Below are 18378 nucleotides of genomic sequence, written 5' to 3'. Positions count from 1 at the left end.
GGAAATGGTCGAATAGAAAGTTGACCTAGCGTCAGATTATTTTTCTTTCAATACTGTTGCATTATAGACAAAACGTAGCTCATTGCAAAACACGCAAGACCAAAAGTGGGGAGAGTAACTTTAGAAATGGAATTTTAGTTCAGCCTGAAGCGACTTGGGTTGGGAACCGGAAGGTCACAGGTTCAAGTTCTGGTACGGACCAAAGTATGGAAAATTGTTGTATTGGAGAGATGCCAATTTACATATAAAGTACTGCAGATGTTCCCTGGAGCAAGGCACCAAACCCTCGACTGCTTGTCCTCTGTGTGCAGCCCCCTCACTCTGAAGTCTCTGCCTGTATGTTCATACGTGTATTTCAGGCCTATGTGTGTGAGTAGCTTTTGTCTCAATAGCAGAGTGTAAAAATGAATCCCCCCCCCCCCCCCCCCCCCCCCCCCCGGGATTGATAAAGTATATAGAATTTGAAGCACTCACTGGTGTCTCAGTGAGTTAACTGTATGTGAGACCTGACTGAGCTGTGATGCACCAGTCCCTCTGAGCAGTTGTGAGGAGAGATGTGATGAGAGAAAGAGGGATGCATGGAGTGAAGTAGACTGAGACTGATGCTTTACTCGGGGACGAGCGTGTCCCTGAATGGCTTGTCTGGCGCCCAAGGTGATGTTTCCACACTGCTACTCAGAGTGACGGGCCTAATGACACTTCATTTTATAAAATGTGACAACCTCAGCTGGCATCCTCCAAAGCTCTCAGTGACGGAATGGTTCCTCTACAAGCTAGTTTTGTAATATTTGATGAATATTTCATTTTGAAGCCTAGCAGCTACATATCTGCTGGGTTACTGAAAACAGGAAGCATTTTCAGTATTTCTCACTGGAGATTGAGTTAGAAATTACTATATATATATACACAGTTTATCCACAGTTGTTGTCACCAAAAGGACTTCATCAGCCCAGTCAAAACAAAACCAAGAATACAGCACTTGTAACAGTGCAGAGAATAACATTTGATATTATCTTTAAAAGGCCCTGCGGTCACTGGACCCTCCTGACAGTTCAATCTGCATTAGCCACTGTGCTCCAGAAAAACAGCTTAACCTGCAGCTCCTTGCTAGTTGTGCAGACACGTTAACCTACAGACACATTGAATGTCTTTTTACTCTTCTTCCAACAGAGAACTAAACCAGCTTGTCTAAACCTGTTTCTTCACCAGAGGACTCAACCAGCCTATGAGTGGTTTCTAACCAAATTGAACCCTGCATAAGGCCAGACTAGACTTTACTGGGGCTTCCTAAAGATCGGTTTTGGAACAGCAAAGCAATGTTGAATTGACTTGCACTGGATTGTTATAGGGATTACTGTGTGTGGTTGATGTTCGAGGGAACTATTTGAAGGGATGACATTGATTATGACTGCTTGGAGATATAAACCTGAATATTTTTTTCTGTTGATTTGAACATGTAAATTGTATATTGTTGCTTTTTTATTAACCTACTAAAACAGGCACTTTTATAACTAGACACTGTTAATGCATGGGTTTGTCTGTTTGTATGTTGGAAAGACTGAATGAATGATATTAATGTGTACACTTTGGGCGATGTAGAGTTCAGGGTTCATGCAACACTGGTTGATTGTTTTTAGTTCAGACAGTAGATCTATTTGCAGACTTGTCGAACAGGCAGAGATGTCATACAGAAGGAATGACTGCTGTGGGTTTTAAGGTTCAGCTTGCAGTGTCGCTTGTCAGTGGATGTGTTTGCATGTAACAGCATGTTGGATAACTCTTCAGTTAGGCAAACATAATTATGCTAGATGACTGTATGCTAGTACTAACTGTGTGTAGTACCACTGTCGCACTTTGTCCACTTTTGAAGCGTGTGTTACTATTTGCTAGACAAGCCACAGGGACTGCAAGTAAAAGTGAACGCATTTTGGCAATTTAGATTTATTCAGTTTTGTTTCCTGATCCAAAGGTAATTGTTATAGTTGCCTTGTATCTGTGCGTCCACTTAAGTATTTTCTGACTTTTTTTTTTTTTTTTTAACAATCTCAAAAATCATCGTACCATTTCAAAGAGAGCTAAAAACGTAGACAGACTCTTTTTTTTTTCACAGCCAACTTTTATAGTTTTTTTTATCCACTTCCCGATGCTTCTCTTGATGTCTACAACTTTTCATGTTTCACTTGATGACTGGACAGAATTCTTGACTGATATTTTAAGCTACAAAAAATACTTTTCTATGAAGCCATTCAAAGAGTTTTGTTTTAAATACAGGTAAGTGCAGACCTCAGTCTGTGTTCATGTTCTAAATCATGTTGACTTGAGTGACTGTTTTTTAAAGCATGCTGATTTATCTTTTCTTTTTAGTCTTACTGTAAGTGTGTGTTTATCTTATCCAGGCATCTTAGTGTACCTGTGTACGAATGAACTCACAAATTTCAGAAGACTTTTTTTTTTTTTTTTTTTTAGCCGCCATTAGTGTCGTGTGTGTGTGTGTGCGTGTGCGTGTGCGTGCGTGTGTGCGTGTGTGTGTGTGTGTGTGTGTGTGTTAACAGTGATGGATCTGAATAGTCCAAAACAATACTTCGTGTTACTTTGGTGCATTTTTTGCTGGATATTTAGGAAATCTGGATTCTTTAAATTTGAAACTTGATGATCATCAGTAAATACAAATATGATTTATTATTGATGGATGGGGATGAAATATGCAATTTATACTCTGGTTTCAGTAGACTTGACTCCACTGTCAATTACAGACTGAAACAACTGTTTTTTTTATGTTATATGTTCATTTTATTTAGTTTGATTTGTTTTCTTGCTTGATGCTATGTAATTGTCCAAAAGATGTGAAAAGATGTCATAAGAACTGCTTTGAATTTGTAACTGTTATCTTTATTTTGTGACCTGAATACCAAAAACAGAAAACTGTGTGTTATAACTGACAATGTGATTCTACTTTAAAGAGCAGGATGCTATATTTTGCAAAGTGGAAAAAGCTTCTTCATTATGTGAATTATCCATTGTTCATTTCTTTTATAAAACAGAATGTAAATGTTGTTTCATTATTAAACTGTTTTGAAGTGAAAGGTGGGACATGTTGAAATGGTAAGGATGAATGTATTTAAGAAACTGGTCAATAAAGAGAACAGAGAAATATTTCAATCGTTCAATCAGTTTTTTTTGTGGTTCAAAGTTTTGCTTCTCCTTCACTGATAAGAGTTATAAAGTAATTCATGCTGCAGTACATGGTGTTAACACAAGTTATCAAAAATTCTCCAAAAAGAAACATGACCTCTTCCGCTGTTGCAACCATACAGTGCTAATATGCTACGTTTTTGTAGTTGTCGGGTGTGGGCTTCTGTTAAGGCTAGCACTTGCTATTAGTTTCATGTTGCTAGCAGTATTTAAAAACATTTAAACTTCACTAATAAGTGGACAGGTGGTACAAGCTCATAGTATACTCTGCATGTAGGTGAAGAGCCGGGGACTTTATGTGGTAAAAGTAGAGGTGTAAAGAAGCACTCACACTTCTTGTATTATTACTTTCATTGACATATTGGGGAATTGCTAGCAGAGTGTAAAAATGAATTTCCCCCCTGGGATTGATATATACAGTAAGTATTAAGAATTTGAAGCAAAAACAATTACACTCACTGGTGTCTCAGTGAGTTCACTGTCTGTTAGGACAGGTGTTGCAGTTGTTACAAGCAATTCATCCATAATAATGAGTGTGAAAAAAATGTTAACAGTCAAAATGTGAAGACAAACAAACAGACATAAACAGTCCTGTTGTTGCATTTTGGAGTTTCTTACCATTTATAGACATTGCAGATTGTTAGTTCGCATTTATTCCAAGTCGACAACAGAGACTAGTCTATACAACCAGTTTCTGAAGAATGGTGGAGTTTGTGTCTTCTAGTCTTTGAAAATCAGTTCTTCTGCTGATACCATGCCCATCAACCATGCTGTTTGAATATGAATGTGTGAATGAGCATGACTGCCTCCCAGACTAGTAGGCGACTCAGAAACATAGTTTAGAGGTTGAGCTGAAGGCTGACCCTTTTTTTTTTTTATAGTGTGCCCAATTCTGCCCAAGATGTTGATGGACTTCGATTGGTTGGGAGTACTGTAGGCAGAACAAAAGTTATCATTAATTAGAGTCATCTTTCGGTCTCACTGATCCTTACTTACAAGAGATAGGGCTTTTACAGCAGCACTTCAAACAACCATCCCCGCCTCCTATATCCCAACACTAACAGCCACTGATGTGACATGTTTTTTATTTGGCTGTCAGTTGTTAGGATGTCTGTTTGGGGTTGATGCCTGGGTGACTCAAGAGGCAGTGAGGGGCACATGGATAAATAGCAGCAGAGGAAAAAACAACATGCCACTATGAATCAGTCAGAACAGCACCAAAAGCCACAACACCACCCTTCATGTCAACCTCCTCTAACTCTTGTTCTCTTGCTCCTTCTCTTCATGAATGTCCTTTTCCTGTCCCATTGTTCCTCTTTTTTATTTTGCCTTTCCAGTTCACTTACCGGTACTTTGTTGCCTCAGCTTCAGAGTTTCATGGGTCCATTGCAGTTCAGCAGGATTATTTCCTCTTCCCAGTGGTTTAAACTAACAGCAGACACTGTAGTTTAAACCACCTTAGATGTATTGGGCACAGCTAAAACACGACCACTCTGCCAGGGTGGGGTTCTAGTGTTAACTGGTCTAATAAGCCATGAGGGCCTTTGTCCATGAACTACTTTTTTTTTTTTAGCACTGGCAGTGTCTATTTATACACGAAAACCAATACAGTGAGGGTCTTCAGCACTTATCAACATATGTCTTCAGCATCGTCTGATTTTGTTTTTGTTGTTGTTGCTGTGATCACAATGCTCTAAGTTGAAAATACATTCACTTTGAACATTTCTGCGCTTGTCAATTTTACATCTCCCTCACCGACCAATCAATCACTAAGATATGGGGACTTAGACTTCTGATATCAACTTTGTCAACAACATTAGAGGAGAGAGAGTTTATTGTCAAGGGAACAATATAAAGGTCTAGAGCTTCAGCGAGTGCCAGGACATGATGTCTTTTCATTATGTTTTATTTATTTTATTTTTTTATTTGAATAGAAGCAAATATTAAGTATTGAGACTAATTCAAAACTGACTTAAGTACCAAGGGCAGCGGAAGTGCAGAAAGACATCTGAAACCTAGCAACAGTAAGTGCTGATGAGGAGCTCTATGAAACGGAGGTTGTAGGCATTGCTTGCGCAAAAAAAACTCAGTTAGTGGAGACAGGCCCTTACTTTAGTGCCTCTGTCTCTCTCTCTTTTTCTTGTAGAAAATTAAAGGTTTTCCACTTTGCACCCACTGCAGGCTTGTGGAGTTTCAGTCCCAATGACTTAATATGCATTTGTTTTCTGTGTTTGTCTGTTTTTGACTTTACGTTTGGAGCACTTTTGCTTTTTTTATTTTTTTATTTTTGCACCCGTTAGTTAAATGTGTATTTAGTCACTTACAGATTGCAAATTAGCAACAGGGCCGTAAAGGATTTCCACTGTCATTAGGCCATACATTTAATCTGCAAAAACATGAGGGGCATGGCATGTGAGCACACAGCTGAAGCTACGCACACACACACACACACACACACACACACACACACACACACACACACACACACACACAACGCTGTTCTGCCCCTGTTACTACCTTGGAAGGTGGTGCATGTCTGAGTGTCATCACTTTAGGATGTCTGTGTTTGGAGGAATATTTGTTGATACTGAAGTCTTCCCTAAAATCACTTTGGCCCTATACCATTCATTTCTTACTCCATTAAGGTATTACTTGAGTGAAAGGTTGGCATATTATATCCATGTTTACAGCTCTGTTTTGCTGTAGTGTCAGTGATTGTGTGTCCTGTTAGCTGGATGGGACACACCCTGGTGGAGATAGCGTGACTTGAGAGTTCTGACACTGTGCTTCCCTGACCTCAAAGTTGGCTGCTGATATGACACAAACCTCTTGAGTATGTAAGCCTGTATCAATAATTTCCCAAAGTAACAATCATGTCAGCAGCTGTTATAAAAGCACATACAGTACAAATGGGCTCATCATCCTTCCGTCCACTTTTTCCAGACAGGGAAAGGTCATATCTCAGTTTGGACCACACACAAACACATACACAGACACAATCTCTTGCCTGCATAGCTGCCCTGCCCCTCTGGCTCAGGCAGCCTGTGGTGTTGGTTTTTCAGAAACTGTACGCTTTAACACAGCTTTAGTGAGGTCCCACTGCGCTCTCACGAAAGGCACAGCTTTTTATTGCCAAGATCACAACTTGTTTTTCATTCTTGTTAAACATTTTAATCCCTCTCGTCTTGGCCACTCCAGTTTTAATCAAAAGCAGAGCAGCATTTTGACACCCACCTCTTTACTGCTGGAATACTCTTCTTTCCTCAGTGCTATCATCCTTGCATGCTCATGCGGCACAGAAAAAAAAAACATCAGCCGATGACTTCATATGTTTCCCCTTACAGTACTGTATGAACTGTAACTTAGCAAAATAAATATGTTTACTCTGAGCTCTTTCAGTGCAATTACCCATATTTACCTGGGTTAATGAAATCCCTTCTGCAGCATTCAACCACTTTTATCCTGCTATCCTGTAATAAAATATGGGATCCAGCCAAAGTAAATTACACATTCCTGTTTTTTTGGCCCTAGGTTTGAGCCTCAGCATGTTTTATTTGGTCCGAGATTGGTAGACTAGACCTTACACTGCGTCACTCCCATCTTTAAAAAGGTTTGAGAGTGTACTTGTCAGTGCCTCTGTTCTTGTAGACATGGCAGTGCTTTGGACACTTCTTTGGACTTTCGTTGTCTGCAACATGCCGACGAAGACGATGTCAGCTGAACTTTGGCATTTTCTAGATTTACTATACTGAACTTTTGTGATAATTTAGTCTACTGTACATATTATACAAATGATGGTTTTTAAATAATATAAAGATATGAGAAAAATCCTGTCAGATGGTTAAAAAATCTGGCGGGTATATTTTAAATGGACATCACTTGTCTGCACACAAACACATGAACTGCAGGCTCATCGGCAGAACACAAAACAGCGTTTTGTTCAGAAACGAGTATTTACAAAATTAAAAAAATTAAAAAAAATGTTTTTACTTTTATTTAACCAGGTTATTAACACATTGAGATCAATATCTCTTTCACAAGGGTGACATGGCCAAGAGGGCAGCAGCACATACCATAATAAATATTACATGATTGAGAAACACAAACAATAAGCATGACGGGTGAAAAGATCATCAAAATAATTACAATGAATCCCAACAGTAACATTAATATTAGTACAACATTTTGTGCCAACAACTGCAATGACCTTTCACTTCAATACAAAAATGTGAGCCTGATGAGGACAAAATCTAACAAAAACTTTGGAGTAATTTTGGTAAGAAAAACAATTACCATGTTGGCGCTTATACAAGGCACTTCACTAAAAACATAAAAGTTAGCCTCATAGCCTATAGTCAATCGTTGTCATGGAACTGACAAAACAAGGCTCTTTCATCAGAATTCAGACTGGCTTTGTCTGATACATCAGGGCAGCAGATTCATGCATTGATTACACTGTACTGAAATAATCAATCTTATTCTCATGGTCGTATTTGCTGTTTTAAAGGATGAATGGACATTACTATTTTTACACTGCAGGTCACACTTACCCATTCATACCACATTCAGGCTGTTATGTAAATTGTCCATCAGTGCTGATATCATACACATTCCCACATCCCTGATGCAGCAGCGGGAGCAATTCAGGGTTCCATGTCTTGCCGAAGGACACTTAAATATGTGACTATATGAGCTGGGGATCGACCCTCAGCATTCCAGCGGAGAGAACAGACTCTCGACTCTCTGAGCCACAGCCGCCCAACATTTCTTTATCATTCAGTTTCATAACTAGTTAAAAACTCCTAACAGGAGCTTTAGCTAAGAACAAAAACAAATTGCTGTCCTCATGGCAGCACTATTCAGATCTTACCGAAATGTATAAGATTCAGCACCTCTGACCCATTTGATCAAACAATATCATGATATTGATGGCAATATATCTTGATGTTAAGGTGTTAAACTTGATTTGTCAATATTTGACCAGCCATTTGTGCTGCTAAAATCCTGTTTGTGCATGTGTATATTTCAGCCTATGTGTGTGTTGCATGATTAACAGAGTGTAAAAACAGACTTCCCCTTGCAGGGATCAATAAAGTAAATCTTAATCTTAATCAAGTGTCATGGCAATACAACATTTTATTGCTAAAGCTTTACACAAACACATGAATAAAAATCTAAATTCTACATTATTCTTTAACTTACACTTCTTTCTTTTCGGCCTGCCTGGTCGTACATCAAAGCAAATATTTTCACCCAGTTTTCTGTCATTTAATCTGATCACTGATCAGTCACTAACCTTTGTGACTGATCCTCTGTCTATTGAGTCTCCTGTAGAAGGCCGAGGCCCCTCGTTCCTTCTTAAACAAAAGAAAGTTTTCTTTTCCTATTAGACTGAGATGAGTCATCATTAGAGGCAAATGCTTGTTTGTTCGGGTGTGTTTGACCTTTCCGTCTTTCTTAGAGGGAGATGGGGGGACAGAGAAGAGAGAGTGGGGCCCAATGGGCTCTCCTTTGAGGTTCAATTATATTTTCGACTAATTGAGTCAGCCAACAAGTTCAACGAACACATTTGACTGACTACCCCCACCTACTAGACTAATCTTTCATATCCAATCCCAGTCACCCATGTCCCTCTGGCCTAATATAGCACGTATGCATTAACACGGTATACAAGACAACAATGGCCCCTCTGATAATGACCGTGACCTCCAAAGGGACGTGGTGCCCCAAATAACAGGTTGCACATATAGGGGACTATAAGGGGGTCTGTGACATGCTGGTAAACAGATCAAATAGTCACGCTATGGGGATGTAAATGTGTCAAAGCACCCAAACAGTCTTTCTTTTCTGCTTTTTATTCATTTACTTTTTTTCTATACAATCCCCATTGAGACAACAAACCTTGTCTTTTACACAAAGGCACATTTTCAGGCTAATTCAATTCAATTCAATTCAATTCAATTCAGTTCAGTTCAATTTAGTTCAGTTCAGTTCAAGTCAATTCAATACGCTTTATTGGCATGAATGTGTAAATATATTGCCAAATAATGACAATCATTTTATAATGACAAATTATACAATAATAATGATAATAATAATGAAAAGTAATAATTAATTATTCAAAAGTATCAATAATAATTAGCGATAATGATATTTTAACAAAAATAACAGTTAGCTAGGCTATATATATTTAAAAAAATCTGATTGATTGGCTGTGATGAATTTTGCAGCTATAATTTCACAGTGTGGTTTCTCTCAGCAGATATGGGAGCTTTTGTGTGTGTGTTGTGTGTCTGACACCACTGTCAGACAGTCCAACTCCACCCCAATAACGTCACTGGCCTTGCGGATCAGTCTGTTGAGTCTGTTGGAGTCCGCTACCTTCAGCCTGCTGCGCCAGCACACAACAGCAAAAAGGATAGCGCTGGCCAACACAGACTCATAGAACATCCTCAGCATCGTCCTGCAGATGTTAAAGGACCTCAGCCTCCTCAGGAAGTAGAGTCGGCTCAGGCCCTTCTTGTAGACGGCCTCAGCGTTCTTAGACCAGTCCAATTTATTGTCTATGTAGACTCCCAAGTACTTGTAGTTGTCCACAATGTCCATACTGACCCCCTGAATGGAAATAGGGGTCACCGGTGCTTTTGCCCTCCTCAGATTCACTACCAGTTCCTTGGTCTTTGCCAGGTTGAGCTGGAGATGGTTCTGCTCACACCATGCGACAAAGTCACCCACCACAGCCCTGTACTCAGCCTCCTCACCCTTGCTGATACATCCAACTACAGCAGAGTCATCAGAAAACTTCTGAAGGTGGCAGGACTCTGTGTTGTAGTTGAAGTCCGTGGTGTAGACGGAGAAGAGGAAGGGAGACAGGACCGTCCCCGGTGGGGCCCCGGTGGAGCCCTGGTGTTGCTGACCACTCTGTCTGACTCACAGTGTTGTAGGCGCACATACTGTGGTCTACCAGTCAGGTAGTCACGAGAGGAGCCTCCACCTGCATTGTCGTCATCTTCTGACCAAGTAGAGCCGGACGGATGGTGTCAAAAGCACTGGAGAAGTCAAAAAACATGACCCTCACAGTGCTGTCCGGCTTGTCGAGGTGAGCGTAGACCCGATTCAGCAGGAAGGTGATGGCGTCCTCGACACCCAGTCGGGGCTGGTAGGCGAACTGGAGAGGATCCAAGAGGGGCCTGACCGTTGGTCGGATCTGATCCAGGACGAGTCTCTCCAGGGTCTTCATGATGTGGGATGTCAGTGCCACCGGTCTGTAGTCCTTGGCGTCGCTGGGGCGCGGCGTCTTTGGCACAGGATCGAGGCAGGAAGTCTTCCACAGCACGGGGACCCTCTGAAGACTCAGGCTCAAGCTGAAGACACAGTGAAGTACTGCACAGAGCTGGGGGGCACAGTCTGGGGTGGTGAACAGTGGCCATGTCAAATCTATTAAAAAATAGATTCAGTTTGTTGGCCCTGTCCACACTGCCTTCAACTCCTCTACTGCTGCTTGACCTGAAGCCTGTGATGGTCCTCATGCCACTCCAGACCTCCCTCATGTTGTGCTTCCTTCTGTAGGTGTCCTTGGCCTCCCTAATCTTGTTCTCACCTGCTCTTGATTTCCATCTCTGAAGGCCTTTTTCTTGGTGTTGAGGATGGCCTTGATGTCCTTTATTATCCATGGCTTGTTGTTTCAATAATAAAGGACAGTCCTTGCTGGGACAGTGCAGTCCACACAGAAGTTGATGTAATCTGTGATGCACTCCGTGAGCCCGTTGATGTCCTCTCCATGGGGCTCGCAGAGTGCTTGCCAGTCAGTCACCTCAAAGCACCCCTCAGTGTGATATAGGTCACCTCCGACCATCTCCTCACTTTCTTCTTGGTTGCAGGCAGCCTCTTCTACAGCCAGTCTGTGCTTGCTGAGTCTGTACTTTGTCAGATTTTCTACGTTTTATTTTTACAGTGCTCATGTAATCTTCCAATGTGTAGTAATTGTTTAGGGCCAAATTGCATTTTAATTTACTCTGTTTTTGAGTTATTTCCTCAAAATATTTTATGTATTTTTCTTTTTTGATGATTAGATTTGGTCGAATAAGGGGGGTATTGGGGTCCTGAGCCTGGTTTGGTAGTATTCGGGTGTTGCTGTGGTCCTGAGGCTTTAGATGTGCCCAAATAAAATTGCTAAATGTTTTCTTGGCTCCTGGACTGCTTCTGGAAAGGTTTACCGTCAGGGCCCAGGTCTGACTGAAGTGATGGAGGTGGTGCTGCTGTAGACACTCTTTTGTGGGAGACAACAACACCAAGTCATCAGCATAGAGGAGACCTTTGATTTCTGTCTTGTTCTAATAATAATAATAATAATAATAATAATAATATTAATTGTTTTTGGTATAGCACCTTCCACAGAACTAGGTGCTTTACAAAATATTACCATAACAGTAAAAACAACAATTAACACACCATGATGGATACACAGGAGCCATGATGTAGGACATATCTGGTTTATTGGACTTTAAAAGCAAAATGCTGCATATTTAAGCTTCCATTTGACATATTTAAACTCTGCATTAAGGGATAAAAAGGACAAATCCATGCTGGAACCTTTGTGTACACAAATCAGTCAAGTTCTGATCGGGTGTTTCATTATAGCATGCCAATGACTATTACTATTCTGGGGCTAATACCTGCATCTGCAAGGGGTCAGTATGCTTAAAGTGAAATGCGTGTAGTTTGGTCTGACACCTGCCACCATTTTATTTTACTCCCCAAACTGACAAACTTACTATCAAACTGTCTTTTGCAGCACTAAACAAGGTGTGCTGAGGTGAGAAAGTATGGAATTTCTAAAATAATTCTACCAACAACTACGTCAACACATTTTATGTACTTGTTCACTTCAAGCACATAACCAGTCGGAATGCTTCAACAACATGCTTATCACATTGTTTAAAAGCTTCTGAAATTGCTAATATCTCTCTCTCTCTCTTCTTTCAAACCTGTCACATTTTTGTGTGGCTTTAGAAATGCTAATGTGCCCTTACCTACAGTTTTCTTGGAGAAATCGGGAGGCAGTATGCAGCCATCGCAGGCTGTAATGTCAGACTTTCCTCTCCGACTTGAGTATAGACAATTGGATAAATTAAACATGTTTAAACATATTTCTATTTAGCTGTGATTGGGCAACACATCACATAAACGTGTTCCTTTTGTGGAAACACAGGAAATGCAACTCATCTGGAAAAGGTGGATAGACTCCTTGCAACTTAAATACTAAAATCCAACATTTTCTACAGGCCTGCCATTCATTTTAAGAGGGCTTAAATTTACAATGTCTCTTCCACAAAAGGTTACGAATGGTTTAGTCTGTCAGGCTCTTAACATCCCATCTAGAGTGCCCCTAGTCTTCAGTATTCCTAGGATCTTTTTCTATTTCATAAAATCTAAGGAAGGTCAAATCATCAACAAAACTCACCTACCAGCTACATCCACACTATCGCTGAGTCCTTAAAATGTCAGACCAGGAATAAGTAGTAGAGATGTATTCCCCCCAGTCTCTACCTGTTGCTCTTTTTTAATTTCAGGATTTGAAAAGATACCCAATGGACTAGTCCAGTTCAAAAAGTAACATTTACATTCAATACTAAATTGACACAAGTCCAACTTTGTTAAATATTCACAAATTCAGTTTTGATCAAACGTATTTGAACCTATGTTTACTAGCTCACTTATTATGTTTTTTGGCAATTATGCCACCAATTTGCAAACTGTGGAATAGCATGAAACTCATACAGAATAAGAATGAACCGGCGTCCACCCACCAAGACACAATATCATATCTCATTGGGGTACCTTAAGTAGTTTGTTTTTTCAACCTGCTGTTTAACAGTCAGTGGAGAACTCGAGTGAACTTGGCTGTATTGAATCGAAAATCCCTCCTTTCAGATTTGCCTTCAGAGCTCTAAATTTACGCCACGTACATTGAAAAAAAAGACCAGATTTCTTTTACAGACATATCACAACAGCTCGTGCAGAGGAAATAGTTGCTTACTTAATACAAGAAAGGCATCAGATTATATACAGTGTTATTTGAAACAACAATTGAAATGGTATGCATAGACAGGGTTCATAGTTCTTGGAGAAGAAAACAAACAAAAGAAGAAGATGTACATTTTTTTTTTCTTTGAGAGAGTTCAGTGAATGTAGGAGCAGAAGAAGAAGTGTAGATGTGGTAAAAGATTCTGGAAGAAGAATTAAAGGTTCCTCTCCAGAAGGACAGTCTTTAGGTCAGCGGGGCAGTTGATGGTAAAGACAGTGTGGGAGGTGTTTGGTCTTTCCACAAGGGCGGCGACGGCTTCGCCCAGGTCCAGGTGGTTCAGGTAGCCGGGTGCGATGCGCTCTGGAGTGCCTACACCTGTGTTGATTTTCACCTGCCGGAACCAATCAAGACAGGGAACGACAGATGAGGTAGGAAACATTTACAGACGGTTAAAGAGAAGCAGTGTGTGACTCTGCACAGCAAACATTTAAACGTTAATGCTTGGTACAAAGGGCTTTACCTGTACAAAACACCAAACAGAAAGATTTTACCTGATGACATTACATCATTGGGGCAGCAGTAGCTCAGTCTGTAGGGACTTGGGTTGGGAACCGGAGGGTAGCCGGTTCAAGTCCCGGTGCAGACCAAATATGGAAGTTGGTCTGGTAGCTGGAGAGGTGCCAGATCACCTCCTGAGCCACCACTGCCGTGGTGCCCTTGAGCAAGGCACCAAAACCCCTCCCCACCATCAGCTCAGGAGCGGCTGTGGGCCGCTCCGTCACTCTGACTTCTCTCCATTAGTGCATGTCCATAGGATCCATAGGATCCTGTTTGTGCATGTGTGTGTTCATGACTTACAGAGTGTAAAAAATTTCCCCTTGCGGGGATCAATAAAAGTAAATCTTAATCTTAATTCTTCCAAGCTCCAAGCACAAGATTATAAAATAAATCCTCTAGTTTGTGGCAACATCAAAGAAGGAGAACCATTCTCACGAGCCTTAAGTCGACCTTAAGCTCACCAATCGTAAATAAACGTGCAGACAAACAGAGGAAGCAGTGTTTTTAATTACACAGACTTTTCATTAAGAACTGCCTTCATCAACAACTGTAAACAGTAATCAAGTTTCTGTCTTTTTCCATGACAGGAATAATGAAATTAAAGCCTTCTTTGTTACATGATGTCTACAGCAGAGGAGACTAACCTCCTTGTTGCTGCACTAATACCAGTGAAACCCATCATTACCTCAGCTCTGTTCAGGCCTACAGCTTTCCAAATGTTACAGAATCTGAAACAATTATTTTCTACACCCAAACATAGCCGCCAAAAGGTTTGTTCTGCTGCCGGGTACGATTAACGATTTACAATAACTAAATGATTAATCTTGTCACCAATGCTCTCATTTGCTTTTGAGGGCCACAAAGAGACGTCATGTAAGTATAAACAATAAAACACATGGGGTATATTTTACTATGGTTCTTACTTCTATACTTCAAGATCATTTATCCAATTCTACTCAGTAAATTACTGAGAGTACGGCTAAACCGTTTCAAAGAAGTCTTGCACAAATGTGATGGGTCATGGTTTTAATGTCAGCCAAGCTGATTTTGAAATAAAGCAACGGTGAACGGTTTCAATAATACTTACACTGTCTCCTTGAACCTTTAAATAATGAACAGAGTGACTACAGTACAGACTTTGACTCTCTGTTAAACATGTATTTGTGGACACTACTAGTCGATAAGACTTTTTATTTTATAGTACATTAGTTGTTTATAAGGATGTACAGTATCATGTTAAAGTGTTGGCTGACTAACCTGCAGTATTAAATGAGTTTAGGGTAAGAGCAATCTGTCTACTCAACTACTCAAGTGTGGTTTGACTACCTGTTGTAGTCACATCATTATACCTTCATCACATAAATTGTGTTGTTGGTGTTTATACCAAAACTTGTAAAATTAGACTCAAGTGTTAAAGTCTCACCTGGTTGAGCTTGCAGGGCACATCAGGGTACTCCTCTCGTAGAACCTGACAGAAGGCCAGGGTGCTGGCAGCTCCGACTGTCAGGAAGCCTGTACCTGGCATCAGCAGCTTCTCACCTGCTCCTCCTGTGGCACAGAGCAGCACAGGTCAACAAACTCAATAAGCTGTCATTTAGTCTTTTTTTCACAGCTTTTCCACCACTGGGCAGAGTGGCTTTGTGCTAGAGTTGGACCTGCAGATGTGCTCAACCCATTCTTACTTCTGTCATGAAAATGTAAATAGAATGTGTACATAAAGAGAAAAGTCATGTCATGTCATTCTGCATAAAATGTTTTAAACTTTCTTGTTCAATTTGAAATGTATAATTGTGCCATTAAAAGGCCATTATAAAGTCAGGTGACAGAGTATACATACACTAAAAGACAAACCGTGGGTTTCAGTATATTTGACCAAAAGTCAAGTTACGCCACGTCCAAAACATGACTTCCTTCTTTCATTGTTTGCTTGAAAATACAATCTTTATTCTATACTTCTGGGTTAAATAGAAAGAACACTTTGGTAGAAAGCCCTGAAGGCTTACAAACATCTTTTGTTTCACCAGTGTCGAAGGACCAAAATAAACTGACAATTAAATAATTAGTAAACTAGTTTGAAATATGTTCAGTCTGACATAAATAAAAGAAAGATGTCTTCCATGTTCTCCATGTTCGATATGATATATGTTACTATTTTACAAAATACAGAAGACTTAGGTGCTTGCCAAAATGCATACATGAAGTAGTCAAGGACAGAGATTCATGGATTATAAAAATATCACAAATCTTTATTTTAGTTTATTGGAGAGAATTTTAAAACGACTGAAACTTGTGTTGCTATAAAAACTATAATCTAACAAATGTTAAAGCCTTTACAATTGAAATTAGATAAAACATTTTGGTTCAAGCAATAAAATGACAAAGTGGAAGAGGCACAAGTCAAAGTGATCAATGGTAATCTGTACACTTACATCATGTGTATTTTAAGGTAAAATCACATCTGAGATCTCCTAGAGATTTCATTTGAGTAGAGGAAAAAGGTTAGAATAAATCTGAGGTCTTAATTTTGCTTACTTTAAAAAATAAATAAAAAGATGACTCAAAGAAGCTGAAGAGGATGTCCACCAAGCACCCAACAGTGTGTACAAAACAGGGTTTAATGCAATGCCCCATGGTTTTTATCAGCAGACAGCTACATTCAGTCAAGGAATAACTTCTACAATGTTGTACATGTGTTTGACTTATCCGTTGGCCAGACACACAACTACTTGCTGCTTTTGTTTGCTGGCTGGGTGAAAGCACAACTATAAGATAGCATGTTCACCATATTGATGTTTAAAGGGATAGAAAAATAATACTGAAGTTGATTTGCTCACCCTATCTGGCCAAAGAGAGAGAAACATTCTTAATTTACAGAGCCTTAATATTTGTCTTCTGGGTATACCACACCACACCAAACAGCATATAAGTTCATTTTCTAATGTGTCTCACATGAAAACAAGCACGCCCTACACTGGTGACGTACATTTGACAGGGGTTCTTCTATCAGTAGAAAACAAAAAGCACAGGCAGTCACCTGTTATGAAGGTGTAGGTGCAGTTGGGGTCGTCTCTCACCAAGGGAAAGAAGGCCTTCCATGAGACAAACGTGCTGAAAAGTAATGTCTCAACCACCTAGAGAGTTGACAACAGATACAATATGAAATAATTACACATGAATCAGAATTTCGCTTTGGATTACAGAAAACTTGGCTTGCCTGAAAACAACAGCTTTAAAACTTCTGCCATCAGCATGCAATATGATCAAATGCAAGAAAGAGTTATATCTACTCAACACCATTGGCAGTGCCAGCTATTGATCTGGTTCGTATGAGCGTGCTCACCCACTGTAGGTCTTTAAGAGACTGTGTGTGTGGGGGTCCTCCCTGCCACCAGCTGAAGCCCAGAGAAGAGACAATGTCTGTCACCCTCCCCACCGCCTTCAGCAAGGCCTGCTTGGCCTGCTCTGCTCCCTCCTCTGATCCTGAAAGGGAGAAAATAAATCCTGTGACTGTGGTCAGGCTGACAATGTCCTATTTGTCCTCTGTGTTAGAGTGTGATACAGATAGATAGATAGATAGATAGATGGTAGATAGATAGATGATAGATTGATGGATAGAGCAAACAGATTGATTATTTGTTTATTATTTCACATTGTTTTTAACTTGTACTGCAGGGTAGGTGTCAGATTCACACTGAGTTATACATTTGACTGGTACAAGAAATCAAGAGGAGATTTTTTTCTATCAGAAATCTACACATGTACATGACAAGATCATCAAAGAGATAAGATAACCTAAAATGTAAATTCCTCACAGGAGCTTTAAAGTTGAGCCATTTACAATCAGTTTGAGGAGTCACCCTTTGGGCTCAATGAGGCACCCTGACATAATCAATCCCAGCCAATCATCCACTTCCTGTCTCCATCCTGACCTTCTGTTACCCAGTCTCACAAGGACTCCACTGAGCAGTGCCAGAGCAGCCACCAGTCCTGTCTGGTTCCCTTTCAGAGCCCAAGCGACAACAGTTCCTGGCTCTCAGTAGGCTGTCCCTGCCAACATGGAGCCTGAACTGTCTGACCCTCAGCTAGCTGTTACTGTTTCCCTGATCCTGGGCTGTAGCAGTCACCAGCTCCGCTGTACTGCGGTGTTCCTCACTTCCTACGTTTCAGCAGCTTTTTCCTAAACTAAAACTTCAAAACTACATAGTCTACCTTACTAGCCACCCTGTCAACATCCCCAGTCTCATGCTGGACATGTGCAAACCAGCAGCCAGGCCTTAAGCCTGTGTCTTTCTGCTTCTGTCCTGGCTGTTCATCTGAATGATATTCTCAGCTCTGCTCTTCAGCTCCAATGCAACTTGTGAGACTCCTGACTCCTACCCTGTTCTGTGCTCACGGCAAGACCAGGTGGGGTTTATTCATTCATGTATAGGGGTTCTGCTACAGGCTGTTTTTTTCCTACAGACACACAGACTGGACTGCATCAATGCATTCGATTTACTCCATTTTCTGGTGATAACGAGTAAGTCCCGGTTGTTTTCTTAAAATTTTGACTTATGTATTATCCTATCCTAACTTGAAAATGATCCTGTTATGCCAAGTAA

General features: G+C 40.4%; 2 protein-coding genes across 3 annotated transcripts in view; one reads left to right on the top strand and one right to left on the bottom strand.

Moving 5' to 3' along the window:
• vps9d1 (VPS9 domain containing 1) overlaps positions 1 to 3153 on the top strand; it is a 29329-nt gene extending 26176 nt beyond the window's left edge. The window contains exon 17 of the mRNA XM_061036425.1: positions 1171 to 3153. The gene's annotated coding sequence lies outside the window, so the exon portion shown is untranslated. The remainder of the gene's footprint in view (positions 1 to 1170) is intronic.
• Positions 1 to 18378, bottom strand: part of si:dkey-238o13.4 (uncharacterized protein LOC560780 homolog) — a 171544-nt gene that overhangs the window by 150925 nt on the left and 2241 nt on the right. The window contains exons 3-6 of one of the 2 annotated variants that reach the window (XR_009672972.1): positions 17118 to 17257; positions 16812 to 16908; positions 15201 to 15325; positions 12370 to 13610 (exon numbers count right to left, since the gene is read on the bottom strand). Coding sequence is in view for 1 of the 2 variants with exons in the window: in XM_061036439.1 (XP_060892422.1) it covers positions 13434 to 13610; positions 15201 to 15325; positions 16812 to 16908; positions 17118 to 17257 (539 nt within the window). In the remaining variant the exon portion in view is untranslated. Of the gene's footprint in view, positions 1 to 11670; positions 13611 to 15200; positions 15326 to 16811; positions 16909 to 17117; positions 17258 to 18378 lie in introns of those variants that run through there. The other variant, XM_061036439.1, reaches the window with a different exon arrangement.

This window comes from Labrus mixtus, chromosome 4 (genome assembly GCF_963584025.1).
Source record: "Labrus mixtus chromosome 4, fLabMix1.1, whole genome shotgun sequence".
NCBI classification, from domain to species: Eukaryota; Metazoa; Chordata; class Actinopteri; order Labriformes; family Labridae; genus Labrus; species Labrus mixtus.
This window is presented reverse-complemented; position numbering and strand designations above follow the sequence as displayed.